At 51.3% G+C, this 26,852-nt stretch overlaps 1 protein-coding gene across 5 annotated transcripts; it reads left to right on the forward strand.

Annotated features, from left to right (window-relative positions):
• Window positions 1-2,975: 2,975 nt before the first annotated feature.
• On the forward strand, window positions 2,976-25,855 carry PRPSAP1 (phosphoribosyl pyrophosphate synthetase associated protein 1). Of its 5 annotated transcripts, XM_052688329.1 has the most exons (12): window positions 2,976-3,130; window positions 3,517-3,628; window positions 10,512-10,564; window positions 11,983-12,049; window positions 15,272-15,444; window positions 15,795-15,910; window positions 16,920-16,975; window positions 17,234-17,379; window positions 18,603-18,710; window positions 23,188-23,258; window positions 23,920-24,066; window positions 24,497-25,855. In XM_052688329.1, exons 2-12 carry the CDS (start codon window positions 3,546-3,548, stop codon window positions 24,653-24,655), a joined length of 1,179 nt encoding a protein of 392 aa, XP_052544289.1. In that variant the 5' UTR covers window positions 2,976-3,130; window positions 3,517-3,545; the 3' UTR covers window positions 24,656-25,855. The 5 variants fall into 5 exon arrangements, with proteins under 5 accessions (XP_052544289.1, XP_052544286.1, XP_052544288.1 ...); XM_052688326.1 differs by lacking the exon at window positions 2,976-3,130 and having other exon boundaries at window positions 3,240-3,628; XM_052688325.1 differs by lacking the exons at window positions 2,976-3,130; window positions 3,517-3,628 and adding an exon at window positions 7,053-7,229.
• The last annotated feature ends 997 nt before the right edge of the window (window positions 25,856-26,852 follow it).

The following is a 26,852-nucleotide window of genomic DNA, read 5'->3' on the forward strand; positions in this document are numbered from 1 at the left end:
CCCTGAGCACAGACCCCATAACCCTGAACAAAGAGCCAAACCCAGCGCACACCCCCTAACTCCCAGCAGCAGGACACAATACTCCTCCCACTTCCAGCAGCCTTCTCACTCCAGTGAAACCCACCCTATAGATTCAGGGAGGACGGGGGACGAACACCCAGACGGGCACACGGCAGAGCTGACCGGCTTTTGCTTTATCGGGATACCTAAAAACAGAGGAGCCCCACAGCGGGCTCCGATGCTCGGCGCTTTCCTGCTCAAAGGCAGAGCGGGGCGGAACGGCCCTTGGTTGGGGGGGTGCGGATCCGAGAGCCGCGCAGTGCTGGGGGAAGGGAGGGCTGTGCCGCGGGTCGGAGCTCGCAGCCCGCACGGTGCCGGTGCAGGAAGCAGCCGCACGCTGCCAGCCTTCCTGGTGACTAACAAACGTTGTATTTCCGCTCAGCACGGGACGCGGAGGGAGGAAATGAGAACGGCTGCTGGCAGGTGGGAGCGTCTGGGGCTTCGGTGGGAGTGAGCTCTGTGCTGTGCGGTGGGGGAATGGGGTTCCGCCTGCCGGCCCCTGTCCTGCCCACGTGCCGTGGGGAAGCAGCACATCTCCCCCCGCGGCCGATTCCACAGCATCCCGCACAGACACCGTTTGTCTGCCCCCAGACACAGGGCTCGGTACAGACATGGGATTGCTTCCATCACGGCTCGGTGCTGACTGGGGTCATCTGAATGACAGCAACCTCCACGCGCTCCCTTGCACGGGAGGATCTCAGTGCTTGGGAATGTGTGGGCATTGGGTTCATCCCCACCCACCGGGAGGTGGCCCCGCAGGGGCTGGTCCCCATCATCACACATTTCTCACAGTGTATCCCCCTGCCATGCAGACATCAGCTCGGGCACCCCCTGCTCCCTGCTGGAGGGCTGCAGGATGCTCAACTTGGGGAAACTGAGGCAGGAGAAGCAGACAAGATTTGCCCAGATCTGTGCAAGAATCTGAGGATTATACACGGCAATTAAACCCATCTCTGCTCTGTGCTGTCCCCGGTCTCTTCCTGCTCCCAGGCGGCGAGTGAGATGGTTTTCTTTGGGGAAAAAATGCAGAGAGCACCAGATCCCCACTGCCCCCCCCACTGCTCCCCCCTCTGGTGTAAGGCATGATGTGGAGCTCTGCCTGCTGCACAGAGCCTGTGGGAGCTGTGTGCAGTGGGAACTGCAGCCATTTGTGTCCCAGATGCTCCCGACGCCTGCTCAGCCCGCATTGGTTTCTTTCAGCACGGCACGAGTCTCAAGGTGGAGCCAGAAATAGCAGTGATGTGCTGCACTGGGGTTGGCCAGGCTGCAGGTCTTGGCAGGGGGACAGGTGCTGCAATGGGAAGCTTCCAGCAGGGGATGAACCAAGCTGGGGACACCAGGAGCAGGCCTAGAGCAGGAGGGGATGGAATCGCACGAGGTTTGGGGCTGCAGGATCCGGGCTTGGGGCTACCAGCTTTGCTGCAGGGCACCGGGAAATTCTTGTGACTGTGTAGGGACAGCACCTGGATTGAAAAGCTGTACTGGAGACCAGAGCTTGGCCCAGGAGGGCTCTCAGCCTTTGGAACCTGAGCAGCTCCTCAATCCCAGCAGGAATCCCCGTGCAGCCCAGCAGCACGGCGCTCACACATCACCCTGGCGAGGCAGCGAGCTGAGCTCATTCCCACAGCTGATGACTTACACAGAAATATTTCTGAGGTCACCTCCCTGCGCTCCCACACACCCCACCAAGCACAGCCCAGCACCGGAGCGCTGGAATCCAAGCATGGCCGCTCCATCTCCCCCCTCTCCCCCAGATGCAGGGCTGTGGCAGCGCTTCCACCACTTCCCAGCAGCGGTTTCCTGTAGTGGGATGAGCAAAGGCATATTTGGGAGCTGACTCAGAGGCTGCAATGGGAACCACCTGGGGGACAGCAGAGCAGGCTGCTCCCACAGTAAGCACCGCGTGGCTCTCAGCAATGCTCAGGACCCCCCAGAATTGCCCATTCCCCTCTTAGCTCTTCTCAGGACCCCCCCAGCTCCACTCAGGGCCACCCAGCATTGCTCAGAACACGCAAGCGCTACCCGTTCTCCCCCAGAGCCCCCTCAGCACAGCCTGTTCTCACCCAGCATCACTCAGGGCCACTAAGCATTGCTCAGGAGCACCCCCCCCAGCACATCTCAGGACCCCTCAGCATTGCCCATTCCCCCCCAGCACAGCTCAGGACGCCCCAGCATTGCCCATTCTCCTCCAGCACATCTCAGGACACCCCAGCATTGCCCATTCCCCCCCAGCACAGCTCAGGACCCCCCAGCATTGCCCATTCCCCCCCAGCACATCTCAGGACGCCCCAGCATTGCCCATTCCCCCCCAGCACATCTCAGGACCCCCCAGCATTGCCCATTCCCCCCCAGCACATCTCAGGACGCCCCAGCATTGCCCATTCCCCCCCAGCACAGCTCAGGATGCCCCAAGCACCACTCACACCCACCCAGCATTGTTTGGGACCACCCAGAATTGCCCATTTCCCCCCAGCACAGATCAGAACCCCCCCTCTCCCCCCTAGCATTGCCCATTGCCCCCCAGCTCTGCTCAGGACCCCCCAGCGCTGTGTTTGCTGCCTTTTCACCCCTCTGGAGCCGCACTGTGCTCAGAGCAGGCCTGCAGTCACCACGTCCCCGTGTGGGGCTGAGGCAGGAGGGCCTCAGGGGGTGCACGGGCGGCGGAAGTGGATCACAGAGCAGGGAAGGGCCATGCTGGGCTAAAACACGGATGGAGGACCAGCAAGGGGCTGGGGGGACTTGCCGAAAGGTCTTGCTGAGTTTTGGGACCGCGTCAAGATTCTGAGCAGCGAAACTCCGCCCTTCTGCGGCCGCTCCCGCAGGCAGCACAAGGAGCGTGGAGGACCGAGCACCACGCCCCGCCTTCCCGGCTATAGAGTGCGCGTAGAGCGCCCTCAAGCCGCTTCCGCCGGCCATCTTGGGTGCGGGCAGCGAAGCTGCCGCAGCTCTCTGGCTGTGCCTCGCGCTGTTTGGAGGAGTGGGAGAAGCGGCGGAACGCGGCGCCGCATCTGCGAAACGGGCGTGAAGCCCGAAGAGCTCGCGCCGTGCTTACCCTCCTCCTCCTCCACAGGTACCGGCTCCGTTCGAGCCGTAGTAGCGGATACCCCTCGCCCCGCTGTGGGGGCGAAGCGCGGCGGCGGTGCCCTCACCCAAGATGGCGGCGGGCCGGGGGCGGGCTCTCTCTCTCTCTCGATCCCCGCGGAGAAAATGGCGGCGCGGCGGAGCGGGACCCCGCGCACAGCGCCCCCCGGCCGCCCTTCGGCCTCCCCTCAGCCCCCAGCAGGAGCCCCGTGAGGCGCGCGGCGCGGATGGCCCGCGGAGCGCCGTGGGGCGGCAGGACGGCTTCTCTCCTCCTCCTTCCCACCCCTCAGGGGGCGGCGATAGCGGCGGGGAGGAAGAAAAGGATGCCACGGAAGCTGCTGTTGCCTTATAAATCTCTTTTTCCTCCTTTCCGAGCTCCCAAGGGGCTGCATGACGCTGTGGCGATGAACGCGGCCAGGAGCGGCTATCGGGTTTTCTCGGCCAACTCCACGGCGGCCTGCACCGAGCTGGCCAAGCGCATCACCGAGTAAGTGAGCCCGGAGCCGGCAGCCGGCAGCAGCCCGAGTCCGTGCCGAGCGGCTGTGGGACGGAGAGACTTGGTCCGATCCTCCCCTCCGTGCTGGCAGCGTTCATCCAGCTGTGGAGCCGGTGTCTGTTTGGGAAAGGAGGGGGGGGGGAAGCGATGCTGGGAGGCGCTTTGCTCCGCGCGGCGGTGGAGTGGCGCCGTCCCCGAAGGCGATGGAGAGCCGTGCGGATGCGGTGCGGGCGGTGGGCGGGCAGCTGGATTCGGCGTGCGGTGCTTACGGGGCCGTGCGGTGTGAGCGCGGGCTCGGGGCTTTGCGCGGGGACTCGTGGCTCTGCTTTGTCGGCAGAGCGACGTGCGGCCCCAGCCTGGAGTGGGGTTTGTTGCTCTGGTGCCCTGGAAATGCTGACAAAGAGGAGCTGAGGGTAGAAGCGTGCCCCTTTTTTTGCAGGCCGTTGCTTTTCAGCTCGGCTCGGTAGAAATTTACACGCTGGTCCCGCTCTGTTTGTAACAACGCTCCCCACCGTGCAGCGCTTGGAGCTGGATCCCACTCACACTTTTGGGTTGGGTTTGTTTGGTTCGGACTGGGGCGACCAACAGGTGGGCACTGCCTGCTGAGGGGGCTTTTCTGGGAGGCAGGGATGCGTTGGGTTTTTCTTTTTTGTAGGCTGCTGTTCTAAGGCTGGATATGTGTTTCCTTTCTGCTTTTGATCAGATACGGCTTATAGGAGGCTGTTCCCAAAATTAAAAGGCCTTTATGCTTGTTGGTCTGGTGTGGAGGATGGCATCCTTACCGCTGTCCATGCAGCTGTCTGCTTCCTGCTCAAACTGGAGATAGTGCTGAATACAGATGTGCTGCTGCCTTAAACTGCAAGAACATCTTGCTGCTTCTCCAGCTAGCGTAACAAACAGTGCATTCAGTCTGTAGCACAGGTAATCTGCACAAGGCTGACTGTGCTGTTTGGCAGGGACCACTGGTGTTGATGGGACACGTGTTGGATAATAGCGACAGGCTCCTTTATGTGAGGTGAGGTGGCAAATCCTTGTGCTTGGCAAGGTGTTACTGGTTCACAGGTGGGTTTGGTTGGTTGTTGTTGTTTTCTTGCTATATTTGGTCAGTTCCATATCGCTTTCCCTTCACCGTTAAAACTCTGAAAATGAAATCTGTATAAAAAGAAGACATTCTTGCTGCAATAGATGGGACGTGGGAAGACCTGTCCTGTTGCGTCAACGGGGGAAGTAACAGAAGTCCCCTGGGGATAGGGGACGAGCTCCAAGTTCTCAGGACTGAAAGAGCAGAGAGGCAATCTTTATTCTCCGCTCTCTGTCTCAAAAATAACTCACTTTCCTCTAAAGATGTAATGTGGAAAGACGCAGAGCAGGCTTCCTCAGGCTGTGGCACACAGCTGGCTGCGTGACGTGCTCTGTTTGCACTCACTTCTCCCTGTCAGCCAGTGAGTTATACGTGAGGTTTTAAGCGTCTGGAATTTCTCCCTGCCATAGGGAAGCACAGGTGCTCCCAGGCATGCTAGGGGCTGTGATCTCCTGCAGGTCTTCCAGTGATGCTCTGAGGCTGAACAGAAGCAGAATGCAGAGTGACCTTCTGGCTATGCCTCGTGATCTGAACTTCTGACAGAGGCAAGATGGGCTCCCTGCCTTGCTCTAGCAGTGGTGAGGGCGCTGGATGCTTGAGCAGCGGTATGAGCACGTGAATGTGTTGCACAGGTAGTGCTTCAAGTGGGGCTTAAATCCTTGCTGTCCATAAAATGAGGACAGTTATCACTCAGATGGAAGTGTCTGAGGTCACTGTGAGAGGAGGTTTGTTGGAGACAAATGCAAAACCTGCAACTCTGAATAATGTGGATTTGTCCACAACAACAACAACAACAAAGTCTCCCAGAAACTCAGTGGTATTTCTCAGCCTCTTGTGCTGTAGTTTTGTATTGACTTCCCTTAAGAGCTCAGGAGCTGTTTCAACACGTTTATAATGCATCCCTTGTTTTTTCAGGTTGCAAAAGATGAGCGACTGCTGGCTCTGGCTTCCCACTGTGTCCCTTCCCAGCACGTACGTTGCTGGGGGGTCGGTTGCACCTGTTAATAGAGTTGGAGCAGTCCTGTAAGGGTGAGTCTGTCATCTAATATTGTGCGTTCTTTTAAAAGTTAGTTTTTTAAATGACCTTCGGTGTAAATGGTAAAAGAACTTTAAAATAACACACAATATTAGGAGTTGGGCTGGCTGTAGGGTGAGGCCTAAAGGCTCGCTTCAGCTTTCGTTTTGAGCTTTTGTTTCTGTTAGTTTAGTTTCTGCCAGGAAGAGGAGCTGGTGCTGACTCATGGGAGCCAAATGCTTTGTGAGAATTCTGATGACTTCTTGGAGTCAGGATGACTGAAACATAAATAAACCCTATGTTTTCTCCAATCTTGTAAATGGATTGGGACTCTTTGTTTAATCCTTTCCCTGGAGGAAGGAAATCTCCTGCTGTAATTGGGACGCTTGGCATCTGATTGCAAGCTGCATCTGCTAGGAAGAAAGATGATTTCTGTGAATAGTTCTTATCTCTGATGGACCTTGTGTGCTGCTGGGGAGGGAGAGGGAGGTCTTACCAGCATGGAGTCTGTAGCAGATGAATTTAGATCTCCCTCTAGCTGCACTGTTTGGCACACGGGGTCTCTAACTACTGCATTTCCCTTGCTGCGTGGATCTGAGGATTGAAACTTGCTGATGTGTCCCCACTGCTCCTGCAGGCCTGTGTTGTGTTGGACATGGTGTCACGCACTCCTTGCAGGCACTGAATATTCTACACGTGCATTTGTGTGCAGCACACAGTATGGTGGTGGTCTGAAGGTGAGAGCAATACTGTAAACCCCAGCAAAGCAGATTAATGAGGAAAAGATGGAGACCTTTATCCTGATCTTTGGTCACAGAGCTCTGTGTGCAGCAGTGAAACAAGTGCAGTGCTTTCTGAGGCAGAGCTGAAGGCAGATCCTGCTTCTGGAAGAGATGGTGTGTTAGGAGGTCTTGCAGTAACCTTTTTTGGCTGAAGGAAGGAGCGTTTTTGTTGGGATGGAAGAGAAGTGATATCCTCCTGCTCTCTGTCTCCAGACTCTGCTCTTACTGTCTGGAAAGAGCTCGATACGATCCAGCGTCAGGAGAGGAGCTGGCACCAACTCCTTTCTGTCTTGGACACGGAAGCACTCACTGAGACAGGGAGCTGATAGATGTGGCAAGGTAACACTGCACCAAAGGTTTTGTTTGGGCAGAGAGAAATGAACAACCAGTCAGACAGTGTGGTTGGGGGGAGTTAGAGATGGGGCACAGTGCTGGAGTAGGGGCGTTGGTGAGCATGGAGTTGGGCTTTGAGGTTATCTGTGTGACTTCAGCATTAACACAGCTGAGCAGGCTGTGTGATAGCTCTGTGTGCTGGCTGGTGCCAAGTGTGGGAGCTGCTCAGTCCACAGAAACACACAAGAGCAGGGCAAAATCTGTGCTGTGTGCATGGCTTTTGCAGCGGCTGGAGCAAACGATGCACGTGCTGTTGTACAAGTGGCAGATGGATGGCATAAACTGTTCCAGAATCCACTTGTGCTGCGTGGATGGAGAGAGGTAAGAGAGGCTAAAATGGTTAGATGGTTTCAGAGCAGATTGCTGTGTATCCAGAAAGGTGCTTTGTTTCCTTCCCTGGTCCTTGAAGGCAGAGGTTAGGAAATGCACCCCAGAACTGCTGCTGTGTTAGCTGGACAAGTTGTCTGTGATCCTTAAGGATTTGCTTCAGTTTGAAACAAAGCCCTGCAAGTGAATTTACATCTCGTGTTTTGATTCATCAGGTCTCTTTAATGGATTGTCCTTTGTCTCGGGAGCCTGGTGCTGTGGTTTCTGACCTCCTTCAGTGGAGCTCTTTAAAGGCTGATGTAGAACCTGCAGTCCTGCTGTGTGTCTCTTCCTTATTGAACAACAAATGGCTTCTGGGCTGTTCACATTTAAACTGCACTGAACACAGGTCTTAAAGTCACTCTTGTGTCCACGGCTTAATATCCTCCTGGCACCTGCTGAGACTTTAGGAAGTTGGATCATAGCAAGGGATATTACAGATCAATACACATTTTTTACTAATTGTGTTGAGTAAATATTTTTTTAAAGCCACAAAAAGAGATTTTTCTCTTGCATTCCAGCAGGTCCCAGAGGAACTCAGTCAGTGGCAGAGCTGGTCCAAGGACTGCAGGGCAGCAGGGAGGGAGGCTTTGCCTTTTAGGAGCTGTGAGTGCTTGAATGGAGATCGCATTAAAATCCTGAAAAGATGGAGCAGCCTGGAGCAGCAGCATCTCTTCTTGGTGGGCTGTACACAGCACATCTCACCTCTAAAGACTGCTGTCTTTAAAGGCAAGGCCAACACCAAACCAAGTTCCTATCTCTGGGGTGGAGAAGTGAGCTTCCAAAGTGTGCTTGTGAGCCAGCAGGCATGAGAGCACAAGTGAGATTTCTGCAAGCAGCGTGAAATCAGCCTGACCATTTTCCAGTCTTAAATACTTGAGTATCAGCAGAAGGTTCTCTGCAGCCAAGCACTGCACCACGTCGTAGTGCTTTTGCTGATGGACCTCATTTTGCCTGATGTCCTGTTGTAGCTACAGAGTCTGAAGTATTCTTTTAGGCAGAACCAGCTGTGGCTTTCTGCTGCTTTGAGGGCCATGAACTGTGGTGGTGGCTTTCCCTAGTGGAGATCTGCCTGTGTGTGTGGTCACCTCGGTCTGGTGTTTCTGACAGCCTTGTTCACAGAGCTGTGCTCCTGCAGCCACGTGCAGAAGCTTTTGCTGTCGCTTTAATTCCTCTGTTGCCTAAAGCAGCAAGTGCTTGTGAACCTCTGCAGGGAGGCAGTTTAGAGGGCAAGGAGCTGGGAGTGGATGCTGAAAAGGGAGAGGTGATGGCAAGTGGAAGCTGTTCTTTGGTCTCTTACCACGTAAGAGTCTGTCAGGTGGTGCAGGCGTGCTCTGCCCTTGGCTCCTGTGTCCATCTTCCTTTTGATGTCCCGTGCAATTTGCTCCTTTACAGCAGGACCTGCAGGGCCAGCCCCCCACTTTTAGTAGCCTGGACTAAGTCTAGGTTTTATCAGACTCCTCCTTAGGCTGAAGTCTCTGATTGTGCAAAGCTTCTGCATCAGATGGAGGGAAAGGTGTGCTGCTGAGTAAACACACCTCAGCTTGGAGCACTGTGGAGCTGCCTGTTGGTCCTTTCGCTGTGTCTGCAGCTCAGATCATCGCAGAACACTGCAGGCAGGGTTGATATATGACTTTATGGACAGTTTTATCTCATATCCTTCCCATTGCTGCCTCTCTTGTTTATTTGCAGTCAACAGTTGGAGCAGACATTTTATTTATTGTCTGGCCAGAGCAATCTGCTACTGCTTGTGCCAGTTGGCGGCTGCTTACTGTCTCTTCTGCTGTTATCTGCATCCAGCTTTGATAAGCTGAGCTGTTTTCTGAGTCCCTCTTTCCATCAGAAAGCAAGCATGCCGTTCCTGTTTCTTGCTCCAGGAGCACAGAAACTGCATTGCTGTTTGAATTGAGGAGCACTGGGCTCTTGTTTCTTCTCCAGCGTGGTTGGGATCTTTCCAGCTACATCCTCACCACGTGTCACAAATGTGCCACCGTTGGGGGGTGTTTTGCAGAGGTGTTTCCAGCTGGATGGTTCCTGAAGCTTTTCCTCCTGTCATGGGCTGTGGGGCTGACTAAGGGCATCTGCACGTTCTGCTTAATGGAGGATTTTTCCAGCACTGCAGCGTGCAGTGAAGTGAGGGCATATGTGCCTCCAAAGGGAGCTCGTGAGACGTGCTGTGTGGTCATGGAGGAACAAGTGAATCATTCAGTGTTTACCCACACACTGATTTGTTTTGTGTTTGATTGTCCAGCTTGTTTCAACTCGGATTTGTTAGCAGTGGTTGGGCTGCACCTTAACGTTTGCAAATGTGCCGCTGTTATCAGGACTTCAGGATCCCAAGGGGCAACAGGGAGTGTCTGGCAGGTCTGTGAGCAGACTTCACCTTTGATGTACACAGAGTCGGTCCTGGAGATCCCAGGGCTTGGCTTTGTGTTGCTGCTGCTTTCCACAGCGTGGGACTGGTGAGAGAAGCTGTAGTAGAGGTCTGGGTGGAGTTGTTGCTCTGCACAGCATCTGCATGTGCTGCAGTGGGTCCCTGACCTGGGCTGGGTCTGCAGGTAATCACCCACATGTAGAATTTGCTCACCAGCCTCAGTCCTGGCAAAGCGTGCTGCCAGATGAGCACCAAGTGCTTTGTAACCAGTGCAGCCAGTTGTTGTGTTGGAGTTTGTGTTGGAGTTTCTGTTGTCACTGCTGTCCTGGTCTCATCACTTCCTAGGACAGCTTCTGGCTGAGGTTTCCAGCCTGGGGCTCAGCTGAGTCCAGAAGCCACTGGTTGGTCAGCAGTATGTTGGTGGTGAACACACCTGTCTCTAAATAGGTATTAATGCATTACTTGTCAGCAGGGTTAAATACAGAGTGTCACCTGAGGATACAGTTGGGACTATAGAGTGTTTTAAAATTCTCTTCAAAATGAATCATTATTGAAAAACAAATTTAAGCAAAATCAAAGAGGGCTGCTGCTGCTGCTCAGATGGAACCTGGGCCCAACCAGGGCTGCTCCCAAAGGGTCAACGACTGACGTGGGTGGAAAGCAGTCACACAGGACGTGTGTTCAGGCAGCTGAGCCCCTGAGTGCATGCCTGTATGAATGGGGAAGCTGTGTTGCTCTGCAGCTCAGCTGCTACGTTTGGGTCCTCATTAGGCAGTGCTTTGCTTTGTCAGTGTGCACACAGGTGGGCTCTGCATGGAGATCTGCTCAGTGCTTCCAGTTTTAATTTCCTTTTCTCTCTCCAGGCGTCTTGGTGCTGAGTTGGGGAAATCTGTGGTGTACCAGGAAACCAATGGAGGTAAGAGAACTCTTTAGTACTTGCAAGCCTGTTCTGGGCTCATTTTAGCCATACAGATAGATGGCTCTGTTGGCCAAACCTGCCTGGTAAGTGCAGTGATTCATCTGTGATGTTACTGCTGAACTTCTGCATCTAACCTTAGGTGAACCAATTAAGTGTGTTCCTTCATTTCCCATATGGCCTCGTTTCCTGCCTGTCAGCTGTCTCATCTGACATAGATTCCTCCCTCAGCTGTTAGTAGCTGCAGAATACTTGCTGTTGTGCTTAGGAAACTGTCTTCCAGGTTGAAGTAATGGCCTTCTTTCTAAATGTCTGCCTTGCAAAATTTCAGTCGTTCCCTACTCCTAGTCCTCCCCTTTCTGCAGGCAGGTTATGGCACCTGTTTCTCTTTCAAGAGAGCAGGTGTGTGGCCGTGCTGGGAGCTGTGCTTCCAGAAGGTTGTTTTCATCTCTTTAAGTGTAGCAAGTGCCCATTTTCAGATATCCTTGCTGGGCTGAAGCACGAGGATGCTGGCTGCCAGGACAAGCAGGCGATGCATGAACTTCTGTAGCTGTGTGTGGCTGTGATGGGATGTTCGTGCTGTCTGTTCATGCTACTGAGAGTTTCCTGCCCTCTGGGGTTAGTTTTAAATCAGGCTGCTTGCTTGGAGGCCTGAAGTCATTCCTCATCACTGCACAACAGATCTCTCTCCTTTCATCAGAGTCCCTTCAGGCTGCTGCAGATGTCTGGGCGATTAGACTGTGAATTCTCTGGCTTGGTAGATCTGTCTCTCCTCTAACTTATCCCTGCCCTCTGGCTCACAGCTGTGTGTGTTAGGAGTGGCTAAAGAGGGCCCCTTGGAAAACCTGGTGTCACTGCTTGGGCCCTGCTGAGCTGCTGTAGGGCTGGGCTCTTGCTTTGAGTGAGGGCTATAGGAAGTGATTTCAGCAGACTTCCTGCTCATGTCAGCATTGAAATATCTTCTCCTTGGTAGTGAAGATGGGGAGACCTCCCTGTGAGCACTGCTGCTGGTGTGGTAGGCTCTCCAGCCTGCACACAGCTGGCCCTGTCAGCTGCAAACGAGCCAGGTTAACCTCCTGGTACTGCTGGGGATGTTCTGTGCATGGTTCATTGATATCTAGTGAATGTGGTACTGACAGCTTTCAGCATTGAGCACAGAGAAATGAAAAGGATCTCTCATTAGGAGTTAAGTAATGGTAACAACATTTTAGCCTGGTTTAGCACTGTGAATATAGCTAGCTCACCAGTCTGTGATGCCAGCTCCTTGCTTCCCAGGGCTTTTGGAAAATCCTCTTAGCTCCCCTTGTATGCATGTGGCAAAAAGGAGCAGTTCCTGCTGACCTCCCTGTGGGCCAAGTTGCCTTTTCACTGGAAATCTGACATCTGGGAATAAAACTGTGGTTTTTCATCCTTTCCAGAAACAAGAGTTGAAATAAAAGAATCTGTCCGGGGTCAGGATATCTTCATCATACAGACAATCCCCAGGTAAGGGACGTGTGACTTCATTTCGTGACAGTGATGTGCTTTTGATGGTTCTGGTTGGCTTGCCAGCCATGCCAGTGTCTCTTTCCAGTATTGTTGTTGCTTTGACTTCTTAAATTAAGACACAGCATAGTGTTAAGCTGCTAAAAATTCCAGAGGATCATTTGCACCATGGCGAGCTGAGAAGCTTCCCATCGAATAGCATGCGTGTCACCTGAGGCAAGTACAAGTGTGATGGATGGTCTAAGTGAAACATCCCTGCTCTGCGTGCTGCTGTCCTTGTAGGATCAGTTCCTTGGTGATTTTTGACTGGTGTTTTCATTTCAGGATGTGTAATTTCCTCTGCCTCAGTTACCTAGCAGCAGAACCAGCAATGAACATCAGTGGTGGCTCTTGTTACAAGCTAGATTGCTCTTCCTCTTTCCCTATAGTGGTGTAAAACTCAGATGGAAGCCCTCAAACCCTCAGCTTCCCTTCTCTGCTCTTGTAGCTCCTAATGATGATATGTTGTTTTCAGGGATGAGGTATATATATATTGATACCAGGCAAGAATAAAAGTATTCATGCTGTGATAGCATTCTCCAAGCTACCAAGTTCTGCTCAGTGTTTGGAGATCTCAAGGTATAATAAGCACCAGCATTCAAGCAGGTAGCAAAATAACCTGGAAACCAATATTTTCCCAGCTTGCCTAAGAAGTACAGTCCACTGAGAATTCAAGTTCATTTCCTCTTTGTAATGCTTGGCCTGTTGCTAAAGAAAACAGTAGGACTCCAAGGTCAGCTTGCTCTCTCCTGCAGTGCCTCTTGGAGGCTGAGACACTTTCCTAGAGCTCCTCTCTCTTGAGAGATTATTTTTTTTTTGAGTGTTTCCTCCCCCAGGGAGCAGCTAAATCTCCATGAGATGAGAACCCGCTGATGCAGGATTGTGTTTCAGGTGAATGGTGCCATTCTGTCCTCCCTGGGGAGAGAGTTCTCTGAAATAACTTGTAACTGAGAGCTTTGTAAACATGAGACAGGTAAGGTAAGAGAGCTAACTCAGTCTGACAATGATTTTTGGGAGGGGAAAACCTCTTCTGCCCTCATATTGTCAATCCCTTTGTTCTTTCTGTAGGCTGAACCGAGTGTTTCCAGGTCAGAGAATGGGTCCTTTTAGCAAAAGGGCTCGACTCCTCCAGGTGATGAGCCACTGTTGTGCAGACAAGTGGTCTGTTATTCTTAAGCTGCAGCTTTGCCTCGCTGCATTGCTTGAGAGGACAGGTTCAAGGACATCTCCATTTTGCACAGGGTTTTGGGGAGCTTTTAAATAGAGCAAAATCAACAGTTCTGGGTAACCTGAAAGTAGGACTTCCACGCTTATTAGCAGTTTGAAAAGCAAGCAAAACAGTAGGAATTACTAGGAAGGGAATAGAGAGGGGAAACAGCCTTGTTGTGCTGCAGTGTGAATCCACAGCCTGCAGCTGAAGTGCACAGAGAGAACAGAAAGACCCAGATATTTGGTGCAAGCTCCCTGCCCAAAACGAATATGGCAGAAGTCCAGCAGTTACAGTGACAGGTATCATCTGAGGCTGCTAGAGTGGGTTTGCATTTGTATGAGGAAAAAATAACTAGCTTAGTGCTGGTTAGGCAAAAATAAGTAGCTTAGCACTGAGCAAGGGAAGGTAAAGAGAAAATCTGCTGGAGATATTTGGATTTGAGTGGCCTGGAACAGGTCTGGGGGCTCTGCTCTGTGAGAACAAGGAGGAGGAGGTGGTGCTTTCCATGATGAGTTGTTTAAGCTCAGAATCTCCTTCCTGCCTACTGTTGCCTGTACCAAGAGTGTGTCATATCAGAAAGCTGCTGGGCAGAGTGGTGGTGGTAGAGACGAGGAACGCACTGTGGACTATGAGGGACACAGAGCATCCATGTTCCTCCTCCAGCACTCCCTGCTCTGGTGTGGGGTTATTGCTGCCAGGATCCCAGCACAGCTCCGGGGCTGCTGGTACCTCCTGAAATGAGGGCAACCTCTTACAGAAGCAGTTCTGTCTGTTTTCTGTTCCTTCTGTTTTGTTTTAAAGTGACTTGAGAAGCGATAATGAAAAAGGTATTGGATTTCTGGGGTGACCTTCAAACAGACTTCAAGTTGGCCACTTTGTTTTTATTCTGTACCGATAGCAGAATCTTTTTCTCCTTTCCCAGCCACCCTGGCACAACTGAAACAGCAAAGGGAAGAAGTGGTTCTTTGTTAGCTTGCTGTCCTGTGTGGCAGGGATTCTGTTTTATGTAATTCTTGGCTGGATGCTTCGGGGCCAACAGAGCTTTCTTGTGTGTGAGCAGCATTGTGCACGGGGGCTGCCAGAGCCAGCAGGAGAATAAAGGGACACAGAGCACGCACAAGAGGGCTGCAAATGGAGGTTAGTTCACAAAGGAGTGGGGAGCAGTGGAGGAATGGAAGGAGTTATTGATTTGTGATGTGTGGCATGTGAAGAGGAACAAGTGTCTGAGCTCTTGGGGTGGCCAGGAGCTGCTTGCTGCTCTGCTGCATGGCCAGGTCAGCTTCTGCTTGCTTATCTTGTGGCTCTGCAGCACTGCCCTCCTGCCCTGGAGATGTAGTGTGTCGTTTGGGGCAGCTGGAAAACGTGAGCAAGGGTGGATTCTTCAGTTTTTGGTCTGGAGTTGCTCTGTGATAATGCAGACAATGTGTGGAATTTGGGCTTCCCTTGGTGTTGGTTATAAGGAATTGAAAGGCCTTGGCCAATGTCTTTTTTTTCCTCACTTTCCAAAATGAAGTCAGATGCAGATGAATGCACTCCTACCACACTGGTCATCGTGGTGAAGCTAACTGAAGATAGAGTTTTGTCTGTGTTCCTTCTGTGATCTATATGTATTTTCTGCTTCCATCACTTTTTTGTTCTCTTTCCAAATAAAGATGGCTGGGGTTTGTAGTGCTGTTACTTTAATCAGGAGATAAGTTGGGGGGGCGTTTTTTTCTTTGTGGTGATGGAGGAAGTCATCACACACCTCATCTCAGGATACAAAAACCAAATGCTGTTCCACAGCTTCTATGTTGGAGTCAAATTCTGTGCACACAGCAGCTGATTGCAGTGTGCTGTGGCACAACAGAAGGAGCTGTGGGATTACAGTGTGGGTCTGGCATAAAGTAGAGCACAATTTATGTGAAAGCTTGGTGAGGAGAGAGGGGGATGGGTGTACTGCTGCTAATATTTGGGATGATCTTGAAATCTCACAGGGATGTGAATACTGCTGTGATGGAGCTGCTGATAATGGCTTATGCACTGAAGACTTCCTGTGCCAGGAACATCATTGGGGTCATTCCTTACTTCCCCTACAGCAAACAGAGCAAAATGAGGAAGAGAGGCTCCATAGTCTGCAAGCTGCTGGCATCCATGCTTGCCAAGGCAGGTGAGTGCTGTGGGCATCCGAGGGGTGCCGTCCTTCTGTCCCCCATCAGATGTACAGATGTGCTGCCAGACCTGTGAGCTCCTTTCTGGGAGATAGTTTTCCTCAGTTTGTTCTTTCTTGAACTCATGGCTGGGGAGGTGGCCTAGAAGTGTCACGTTGAGATGCATTGTCAGCCTGGTGCTGTGACTCCTATTGCATTCATACAGTTCTTATCACGTCTTTGAAACTTCACGTTACCTTCCTCAGCTTATTTTAACTCATGGCACACTGGTCTGCAAAGTGGAGATGCTTCAGGAACTCCAGCCACGTGGGAGTTGTCTCCATGAATTATTTTGTTGTTCTTTTCTTAGGTTTAACACACATCATCACTATGGATCTTCATCAGAAGGAAATTCAAGGCTTCTTCAGCTTCCCTGTAGACAACCTGAGAGCATCCCCTTTCTTGATTCAGTACATACAGGAAGAAGTGAGGTTACTCTAGTTCTGTATATATCCACTTGTCTTAATGCAGTAGCAGAGTTGAGGTGCTGCTTATGCAGAGGTTGTGCTGTCAGGCTACATTAACTGTTCTGTTCATTTTTATTGTATTTTTTCTTAGGGAATACATCTTGCATATTTCTCAAGGAAGTGAGAAAATGTTATGTTAAATAAGATTGTGTGATTGTACTGGAATAGAAGTCGAGTTCTTGACCGTAAACAGAAGAGGAACTTGAGCCCTCAGCTGAAATTCATTGCTCTCTATGGAGCTAGTGCTGTTTGAGAGATGCTATCTGTGCTCCTGCCTCTCACCACCTCTTAAATCCTGTTAAACTGTCTTTCCTCACCCTTTGTTCTGCTTTGGATGTCTGGCTGATCTGAATTATTGATAGACTTTATCTTGGGCTGTGCTCAGGAATGCTGAGCATGGGGGGCCTGGGAGTGGAGGCTTTACCTCCCAAACGCACAAGATTATGACTTCTGGTGGTGTGGTGAGAGCAGTGCTTCTCCATGGGGGGGAGCCCTGGCTTTCAACCTGCATTGGGCCCACATCTGGTGCCATCCATTGTTTAACCCCCCCCCCACCCCCCTTGCTCATTTTGAGCACAAAACTGACACCTGCTCTGTGCAAGCTGAAGCCTGTGGGCCCAGAGCCTTTGCTAAACCTTCCCTTCCCTGTGCTGTGCGTCTCAGGCAGCTGCAGTTAGCACTGCAGGTGATCCCTGCAGATGCCAGTAATGAAAGGAGGCACCTAACTGCAGTCTTGTACACAGTGGGACCTGTGAAAAGATTGCATCATGTGTGGTCTTGCCCAGTGTTAAACCTATTTGTATTGTTTTGCATAGAATATGCAGTGCTGATGTTGAGGAGTGCAATTGCCTTGCAATTCTTACCACAGAATGAAGATTTGGGGGTGGGGGAAGCTGTTCTAAAGCTGCCTGTCAAATCAGTTGTGCATTCTCAAGATCTTTACTTAAATAGTTTTTTATCACATCCAGATTCCAGATTATAGAAACGCCGTTATTGTGGCCAAGTCTCCTGATGCAGCTAAAAGGTAAACAGATTCTTTACTAGCTGGTTAAAATTAGCTCAGAAAAAAATCTGGGCTGATGGGGAAATACAGCAGGGGGAAAACATGGGAGGGTGTGCAAATAACTCACCAATCTGATCCAAGAGGCTTTTGTCTCTTAAAACCACTGTGCAGCCTTTGTTTGCCTGGTGGAGAGGGGGAGTTGTGGGAGAGTTCTGCTTCGCTGGGCTGAGAAGCTGCTGCAGCCCAGCATCTTGCTGACCTGCTGTGCTTGTCCCACAGGGCTCAGTCTTACGCTGAGAGGCTGCGGCTGGGGCTGGCAGTGATCCACGGCGAGGCTCAGTGCACAGAGCAGGACATGGATGATGGACGTCACTCCCCTCCCATGGTCAAAAATGCAACTGTGCATCCTGGTCTGGAGCTGCCATGTAAGATCGAGCTTCTCTGCTTATGCTTGAGGGGAAAGAAAGAGGCTGTTAGGTGTAATCAGCCTAAGGGCGGCTGGACGAGTGGAATTTTTCTCATGGAAAGGTCGATGGTAGCAAATAGCTGGAGGAGGTACAGGGAGAAGTCCTTGTTTAACTCCTAGTGGCCATGCACAGCACCAGGATTGCTCCTGTTGGGGTGACCAGTCAGCTGTGCCAGACTGAAAAAGTTCTGCTCGAAGCTTGCAGAATAATGAACTCATTAAAATCAAACAAGAAGTGCAAAAGTGGAACTAACAAGGGAGCAGACATTGAGACAGGCTGCTGTCCTCATCTTGGAGGGATGGGTTGGACTCTGCTTTCCCCTCTTGTTCCAGCCATCATTACTGCTGGAGGCTTTCTTTATCTGGAGAACCACGCAGTCACCTTGCAGTGTCTGTTTTGACATACTTCTGATGCTTGTGTGGCTGGTGTGAGTAGGTTCTTAGGGAGCACTGTTGGGCTGATTCCTTTGCTCTTGCTATCAATTGATAAGCTGCTCTTGAGAGCACAGTGCAAAGAAAACAGCAGGAAATATATTCTGGGAAAAGTGGTCCTACTAGCACTGCTTGTATTCTTGCAATAGCAGCAGTCAAACAATAACAATACAGTCAGAATCCAGCTCCTGTTTGGAAGGATTTTAGTTTCCTAGGTAAATGGTGATAGGACAGAAGTGATGGGGGCAGTGAATGAGGCTGGGAGCTGACTGTGGGAAATGCAGCATGCTGCTGTGTGTGATAAAGAGCTATCTATCAGGCAGCCCAGCTTGATTATACTGGTTTTGGCTGGGGCTACTGATAAGCAGCTCCTCCTGTCTTTTGAAGTCTGGGGAGAACATCCAACCAGTTTGAGGACAAGTCAGGGAGGAGGAAGGCGAGTAAGACTGCAGGCATTTTACATTAGCCCAGTCCTGCTTGCCGTAATGAAATCAGTTAAACAAAGCTTATGTTGTTGGTGAAACTCCTCCTGGGCCTTGGGGGACAGGTGGGGTTTGGCAGTGATGTTTGGAACTTCATCTTGCTCGTCTCCTTTCTGATAGGAGATTTCTTCGTGCACTTGCAGCAAAGCAGGAATTTGCACGGTTGCCCTTGGCCTTTTCCTTCTTGTCCTACTCTGAAGGGATTCCATCCTCCAGCTCACATCTGTCTGCTGTCAGGGAATTGATGCCACTGTGTCTTTCTTTCCAGCTGTGTCACTCCAAGGAATCTCAGCTGCGGAAGCTGGCGCTGCTGTGCAGCCCCATCAGTGTCAGCTCATGCAGAACTTTGCCTTTGTCCAGCTCAGTTATGATTTCAGTGAGAGAATGTTTTCAGTCCTCAGCTATCCAAACAAACTAATTTGCTGTGTACCACCACTATTCATCTCCTGCAGAAGCTCTGCACTTGACTAATGACCTGAGGCACATGTCAGACAATCAATCTGTAGCTTGGCTGCTGTCTGTCACGGAGGTGGGAGGGTTATGCTGCAAGCTTGTCCAAAACTCTCTGAAGAAAACTGTTTTTTATCTCCTGTTTTCTAACCTTACTAGATGCCTGGCTTTGAGTGTGAGCTGGGCTCTGTTACTGGAGCTGCAGGATGCTGAGCTGTACCTGTCTGAGGGCAGTCTGTAAGCTGCTACTTAATCCTACCTGTCTTTTATCCTCCGCCACCCATCTGTTATCTGTGTGGCAGGGTTAAAGATGGCAGTGCTGTGAGTGTTAAACCTCCCTTCCTGTCTGATTCAATTGTTGGAAAGGTGGCTTCCCACCTCAAGTGGGGCATTAAACAAAACCCTTGATCAGCTCTTCCTGTGTTATTCCATCACCAGCAGTCTCAGCATCACAAGGTTTGATGGCAGAGTAAAACATGGCTTGGCTGTGTGTGTGTGTGTGTTTGTGAACAGGCCAAAAAAGCCTCTGGCTGCCAAAGCAGTCAGTCTGCAGGTCTGCCTGGCCCAGGTGCCACAAACACTTGGGAAGTGGCAACGCTCCTGGGGGGCTGCTGAGGCTGAGGGCCCCGCTGTGGGCTGCATGGATGTTGGTGTGCAGCGTCCTCCCTCTCCTGTCTCCACAGTTTGGGGTCCCCAGGGGCACTGTCACAACCAGAACTGAGGTAAAACCCAGGGCTGGGAGCAGTCCCAGAGCAATTATGCTTCCTGCAATTCCCTGTGGGCTTTCTAGTGAGTTGGCCAGGCTCCTGCAGCTGGCACGCACCTCTCCTCCCTGTCCTAATAGCAATCATGTGCCTTTAATTAATAATTCTTATGCAGCATCGTGGCTTATTTATTGTCCTGAGAGTGTGAGCTGATGTGATGCTCTGATCAGGTGGCACGTGGAGCTATTGCAGGAATGCCAGAGGTGTTTCCAGACACACTTCCTCAAGTGCTGTGCTGAAGTGGCAGCAGGAGCTCCAAGTGTTTGTCACTCCAGCATCAGAAACCAGAGCCTTTGAGGCAGGATGTCACTCAGAACTGCTCTCTTTGATCAGGCACTGTGTGTCTGAAAGCCTGCAGCTGGCTTGGGGCTGTGCTGCAGCAAACGTGTGGAAACTTTGCATCCTCATCTTAAAGAAGAGGTGCAGAGCACCCCGTGTTCATTTGTTTCAGAGGATTGGAAGTGTGGTGCTTTCTCCACAGAGGCAATGGTCAGCTTCAAACCCAGAGCCCAGCCAGCTGCTGTGAGAGAAGAGAGTTGGATGGGAGAACTGGGGTGATCCTGGGTCTGTTCCCATGTTCTCCCCCCATCTCTTATCCGTGTCCTGGCTGGGCTGCAGGAATGTCACCTGTCCTTCCAGCTCTGTCTGTGTAACAGTTTTGGAGGAGCCTTTTGTTCCCAGGCTCTGTGGTCAATGTGCTGTTATTTCACCCAGTGATTATTGCTTTAATACATGTGATGATAACGTTCAGCTCCAAACAGAATTTCTTTTAGCATTCCTTAACCCATTTTTGACTGCTTAACTGAAGCAGTGGCTTTAAGCACCTGGGAATTGTGCTGCTTCGTGCCATGGTCATCTCACCTTCAACACGTGGTGCTTGGTGTGTGTCACTCACAGCAGGCTGACGGTGCAGGTTAGGCTGATGGGCTTCATTCCCCAGCACCCCCATGTTCTTTAAATCCTTGTGCTGTAAAAATGATGGCTGTTTTCTCTTGTATTCCTAAAGCTACCAAAGCAGCAAGCATCTGTTCTGACTTACCAGGAAAAAGTAGCAACGCTTTTGACCTAAACTCACAATAATCAAAGGGTTTTGTGTTTGGGAAGAGGCTGCTCTTCACTATTTGGAACTATTTTTCAAGCCACCTTCTTGTATCAGCTCTGATGGGCACACACAGATAATGTCAAAAGACTTGGAAGAAAAAGAAGTTGGCCACAGTAACCCTTGCATACGCTCTCATCACGTTGCAGTGATCAAAGTTCTCTTGCAATTTGATGTGGTTGGTTGTGGGTGGATCTTGGCTTGCAATTTTTTTCTTTTCTTTGCAGAGAAAATTGAACAAGAAAAAGGGAGAACCTCTCTTTAGGATCCGGGTAGGTCGACACGTTGCCTACCATACTTGAAAAATAAAGCAGACAAAAGATGTGAAGCACTGCTCATGCTGCTAGCTGCTTGGTTGGCCTTTGAGCATAGCAAGGAATGTATTTGCTTCCTTCATGGAACTGGGAGGGCACAGGTCTGCTGAAACTTCATGTGATTGTCAGTAAAACAGTGCTGAATTTCAGTTCCTGTATCCATTAACTATGGCTGAGAGTTGTCCCTATGCTGGCTCTTGTAAACAGAGCTGGCGCTCTGGGTGCACACGCAGGACGGAATGGCAGCCAGATGTAATCCTTCTGATTTTTTCCATAGCTCCCACCTGGAGTTTTGTTAATAACTAATCTGAGCAGGTAGGTAGTGCCTGTAATTGAAATCTATGGTCTGCTTATCTCTTCTGAAGCTTAATCCGAGTTTATTACAAGTTCTCCTCCTCCTCCTCATAAGAGTATTTTCCCTTCAGGATTTAGACGTGACTTTGCATTTGATAAGAGACTCAAGAATAACAATGCAGAGACTGAGGAATGTGCAGTGCAACGAGCAGTTAACCCTTGAGCTCTGGGTAGCTGGGAGCAGTTAACCCTTGAGCTCTGGGTAGCTGGGTGTTCTGATTCACACTGCTTTGCAAGGAGTAACGTTCCTCTGGCAGAGCAGAGGGATTGGGTGCCTTTTGTGCAGCTCTGAGGGGCCTAAGGGAGACCAGGGAGCAGAGCACGTTGTGCCCATGAAGCACAGCACTGCACACGAGTCCTTGGAGCTGTGCTCTCATAACTGCTTTCATCACATCCCTCAGTGTGACTCACCCTGCTGTGCATGGACTGTGAGTGTTCCCAGGCCCTGATGAGCTGTGGGAACAGTACTGGATCAGCCTGCTGTGCAGGATGGGGAGTTTCGTGCAGGACTCCTCTGACCCAGGAGGGCAGAAATCAGTGCTCAGACAAGGCTTTGTGATGGGCAGCAGCTCGTGTCTCAAGTGTGAATTACTGCATGGCAGTAGGTTGTCTTACGATAGATAGCAAAATGTTTTTCCTAGGTCTAAAACTCCTCTGGATTCAGGAATCTGTTGTGGCCAGAAGTTTACAAAGAGGAGCATCCCTGGTGGGACACTTGGCTGCATGCCTTGTAGATAGCATGAAAGCTGGGGGCTGCGGGCCCATGGGTGTTACAGAACGTGAGGTGTTGTTTGCTGCAGTGGTTAGATCAGCTCAGACTGTCACCTGATGAAACTTCCATAGCCACCACTGTGTCCTTGCCATGCTGTGAGTTTTCCTGCAGTGCTTACTGCATACCCAAGCACCCTCTGGCAAGTGAGAGGCATGGAGTGTTGGTAGCACGTCCCCATCCAGTGCTGGAGCTGATCCCTGGCTGGCAGGAGTCTGAAGGCCGTGTCACATCTGAACAGTGCTTCCTAGTTTGTGTCTCCTTCCTTTTTTTCCCATGCTGCTGCTGGGGGTTTTTCAGGATGAAGGATAAAGGCTGTTCCACGTGTAGTTTTTTCTGCGTGAGCCTTGTTGGTGCAAAAGTAGAGTCAGCAAAGTGTGGAACCTTGTTTCCTGGCCCATCTCTTGACCGTGTGTCAGCGTAGCTCATCGACATGTATTTCTGCTTCCACTTACTGGTTGCACTGTGGTTGTAGAACCGAGTTGGAACTGAATGTTATCCTGCTCTTTCTGTTAACTCATTTAAAAATACTCAGCAGATTCTGAAAGCTGCCTGGGGTTTCCTTTGCCTGTGCAGGTGTTGGTAAGGTGCTTCCATTACCTGGGAGATCCTTGCACGTTTGGTGATACCAGAGAAAGCAAGCAAGCTGCTGAGTCAAATCCTTGAGACAAATCAGTGACAGCCAGTGAAGAATGGAGCATTGCAAACCATGTGCCCTTGGAGAAGGGCTGTGCAGAGAGGCCCATGGGTTGCTGCCAGCCGTGAGGCTCCTTTCCCCAGGTCCTGTTTTGGAGTCGCTGCCATTACCCACCAGCGAGGTCTGTGTTGTAGCACTCTTGCACAAGGGTCTGTTAGATGTTTGGAGCTGCTTCTGTCACAGAGATGAATAGTTGGTCCCTGCAGAAACTGAGCTTCATCTTCGAGCAGCAGTGCTATTTATTTAAAGAGAAAGGCAGTGGTTAAAGCATGGTTACCCACTGTGGTGGGGATCAGGATGATGTAGAGCACGTCTGTGTCTGTGCACCACCGTGAGGCTCTGCTAAGTGGGGCTGCTGCAGTTGGACTCGAGGCTGACTGACTGCTTTTGTTTCTTTCTTCTTTAGTGATGATGGCCAAGGAGAAACCACCAATAACTGTGGTTGGAGACGTCGGAGGAAGAATTGCCATCATTGTGGTACGAGATGATGGAGAGGAGTGGGTGGGGATGGTTTGCTTTCAGCTTGTTTCCTTGAGCTGCACTGTCCCAGAGGGTAGGAGGGGCTGCTGGTGGGAATGTGATTGTTGTCACTTCTTTCTCTGGTTTTGCTGTTGACTTTGGTTTCCTTCTTTATTCTCAACTTTCTGTTGAGAACTGTTCACAGTGCAGCCTCGGAAAACCCCGAATCTTCTTGTCCCCTTGAATCTACAAATATCAACATCTGCAGAGCTTCAACAAATCTAGGATATGTGAAGAGATCTCCTAAAGGATTTGAAACAAACAAAAAACCTTGCAGAGTTTCTCATACATCCTGTGCCATGCTGCTGTGCAACAATTATCATGCAGCTACTACAGCAAGGAAAAAACAACCTTGCTCAAGATAAGCTCTGTGCTGCTTATGTGTGCTGGGACCTTATTGTTTCCAAAACACAATATTGGTGTTCTTCAAAAGGATCTGTAATGTGCTCCATGCTATTCACAGACTTTGGCTTTACATCTAAACAGCAGCTGAAATTGCCTGAGGATTATTATTTTTTTTCCTTTGTTCAGGGCCAAAGCCACAATACCTTGCAGACCCATTTCTGCACTGCAGGCACGAGCAGCTTCTGGGTTTGATGCCGTTTCTGTTTCTTCTCAGGATGACATCATTGATGACGTGGAAAGCTTTGTAGCTGCTGCAGAGATCCTGAAGGAGCGTGGAGCCTACAAGATCTTTGTGATGGCCACTCATGGGCTCCTGTCTGCAGATGCACCCCGTCTCATAGAGGAGTCTTCCATCGATGAGGTGGGCATCAATTTGAACTGCAGGGTGTGTGGATGAGCCATCCCTGCCTGGGCATTTCCCTCAGCACAGCTGCTGTGTGTGACTGCTTTCTCACAGGCCTTCTGCCCCTCTCTTCCCCCAGTGCTGATGGGCCAATGGGTGCCTTGTGAGGAAAAACGTTTGGACCCGAATCTTGGTGACAAAATACATCAGGTCCTGTGCTCTAAATGGGCCAATCCACCTTGCTGGTGGTAGCTGTCATAGGCTGCTGGTCACAGCGGTCCTCTGAACAGTTGGACTGTTTTAATTAACTGATGGAATTAATTAATTTAAACATGGATTCCTCAGCCTGTGCAGCTGCAGGTGTGCCCTGCAGAGCTGGGATAGCAGCTCAGTGAGAACGAAGCATCAGCAACGCAGCTGATGGTCTTTTCTTTCTGGCACTCCATAGGTGGTGGTGACCAACACAGTTCCTCACGAAGTACAGAAGCTGCAGTGCCCCAAGATAAAGACTGTGGATATCAGCTTGATTCTCTCTGAGGCCATCCGGCGGATCCACAACGGCGAGTCCATGGCCTATCTCTTCCGCAACATCACTGTTGATGACTAGAGCTGCCCCTGCCCCCGTCCTGGCTTCCACAGGAGAAGGAGAAATGCATGAAAAGGCAATTCCATAAATTATAGGCGTAACACAACCGTTTATTCTTGTAGGAAGGGTGAGAGTTCTCAGGGTCTTGAGCCATGAGATCCAATAGAAAAAGATCAACCTGACCAGCACTTTACAGTTGAACAGAAGAGGCCACTGGCAGTGGGGAGGGTTTACAACTCTGAGAGAAATGAAGAAATGAGGAAGGTTTGAATTTTTAAACTCCATTTTTATTTTTTAATTCTTTTTTTTAGTGTTATCACTTGCTCTGAAGGGTGGGGGGAGAAGAAAAGTGTGAAAAGAATAGCTGTCAGCTTCTGAGAAAGGAATAGAGAGCGCTCGTTGCTGCGTGTGGATTGCAAGAGGAAGCAACGTTTGGGTTTCTGTTTCTGATTGTGGCTTACCTGAGCACAGAGAGGAACGGCTCGCTGAGCTGCTGGGCTGCTCCACTCACTGCTGGCAGAGCAGAGCCAGCTGAGCACCCTGTGCTCTCTTGCATGGCATAGCGAGCGCTTTCATCAGATCCAAGGTAGCAGAAAGGGCAGCTCAGTTGTGTCAGTGCAGGGCTGCTCGGGGCGCTGGGAACAGGCTCGCACGTCCCTCCCAGCAGGGCCAGGGGTGCTGGGCCGTTTCATTCTGTGAGCCTTGGGTCGTTATTGTGCTTCACTGCAAAGTCGTGTGGGGCTCTGGGTCAGCACTCGAACACTTGTCTGCCCTGCAACACCAGGCGTGATTCCTGGAGCTGCCTGAAGTTACTGAATGAGGGCAGAATCTTCTCGGGGTGGGGGTTGGAGCAGCGTCTGCCTCCAGCACAGCTGAGCTCTCTGAAACAATAACACTCAACCTGCGATAAAATGCATGGGATTTCTCCTTTTTTGGTGCTTGCAGTGACCCCTTTACCCTCTGAACAGCTGCTGTGTCTGAACCATGAGGCTTCTGCTGTAAGTAGGCTCTCTTGGCAGCTTGTCGCCTTCTTCCCTGGGGAAGCAGGACTTGCTACTTGTTCCTTTCTTGAGTGACACAAATCCTTGGCCGGAGGGGACGCTGGAGAAAGCAGCGTGCAGTGCTTGTGGAGGGCATCATCTCCAGGTTGATACAAGGAGAAGTTCCCAAACTGTGATCTTCCCCCTCAATGAAGCAAATAAACATGCTGCAGTAAAGCCTGTACTACCTTCTAGCTGGTGGTGTGATGAACAAAGCCTGCAGCAGGCAGCCTGCTGGTGGAGGGCTGTCTCTCCTGTCTCATCCTATTTCAGAGATGGGGATCTGAACGGTGCCACGGGGCCAGCAGGGGTGCTGTGAGAAGGCAGAGCCTTCAGTGCATGCAGACAAACCTGCCTGAGCTGTTGGGGTTTGTTTTGCAGGATGGTGTCCTGTCTGAGGGCTGGGGAGGGGGTGGGAAAGCCCAGCCCTGAGCGCAGTGAGGTCCTGTATGGAATCCAGCACTCCTCCCACAGCGGCTGTGCAGGGCTGGGGAGCTCTTTAGGCCTGGGGCTGGTAATGCAGTGCTGGGCTGAAGCACTGCTGAACGGAATGACTGAATGCCTGCGTTGGGCTGTGCTCCATCCTGCGAGCTGGGCTGCAGGAGAGGAGCAGCACTGCTTTTCTGTTCCCTTCAACTTTTGCCCCAGTGCACGTCTAGCACTGAGCCAACTCTGCCCCCCTTCCACTGCCTGAACCCCCATCAGCTGTCACTGCAGCAGTGCTGCTGTGCTCTTCCTGCTGCAACGCGGCTCTGTGCCTTCACAGCGCTCACAGCTGCGTGCACCGGGTGCCTCCTGCAGCGTGAATGGACCCTGCACGGCATAGAGCTGCTGCTGCTGGCTTTGCCAGGTGCTGGAGCTCAAGGTTAGACAGAAAGCAGCTCGGCGCGCTCGTTTCCTTTTGTTTTTGCTCTGATGCTGTAGGTCCCTGCTGAGTACTGAGCTGTGCTGCCCGCGGGCGGAGGAGCTGCCGCCTCTCAACCCAACTTCAGCGGGGAGGCATTGCGGCAGCACGGCGGTGTCCCACAGCGCGGGAGCCGCGTGAATCCCCGCTGCATTGAAATGGAAACGAGCGCTGCGCGGTGGCGACGCGCGGCTCCGGGTCACCGCGTCGCGTAGCAACGGGGGAACGCTCCGGTCCCGTCTCCAGTAAACACCGACACGTGGGCGGCTGCCGC

Source organism: Tympanuchus pallidicinctus, unplaced genomic scaffold, assembly GCF_026119805.1.
Source record: "Tympanuchus pallidicinctus isolate F22 unplaced genomic scaffold, pur_lepc_1.0 scaffold23, whole genome shotgun sequence".
NCBI lineage: Eukaryota > Metazoa > Chordata > Aves > Galliformes > Phasianidae > Tympanuchus > Tympanuchus pallidicinctus.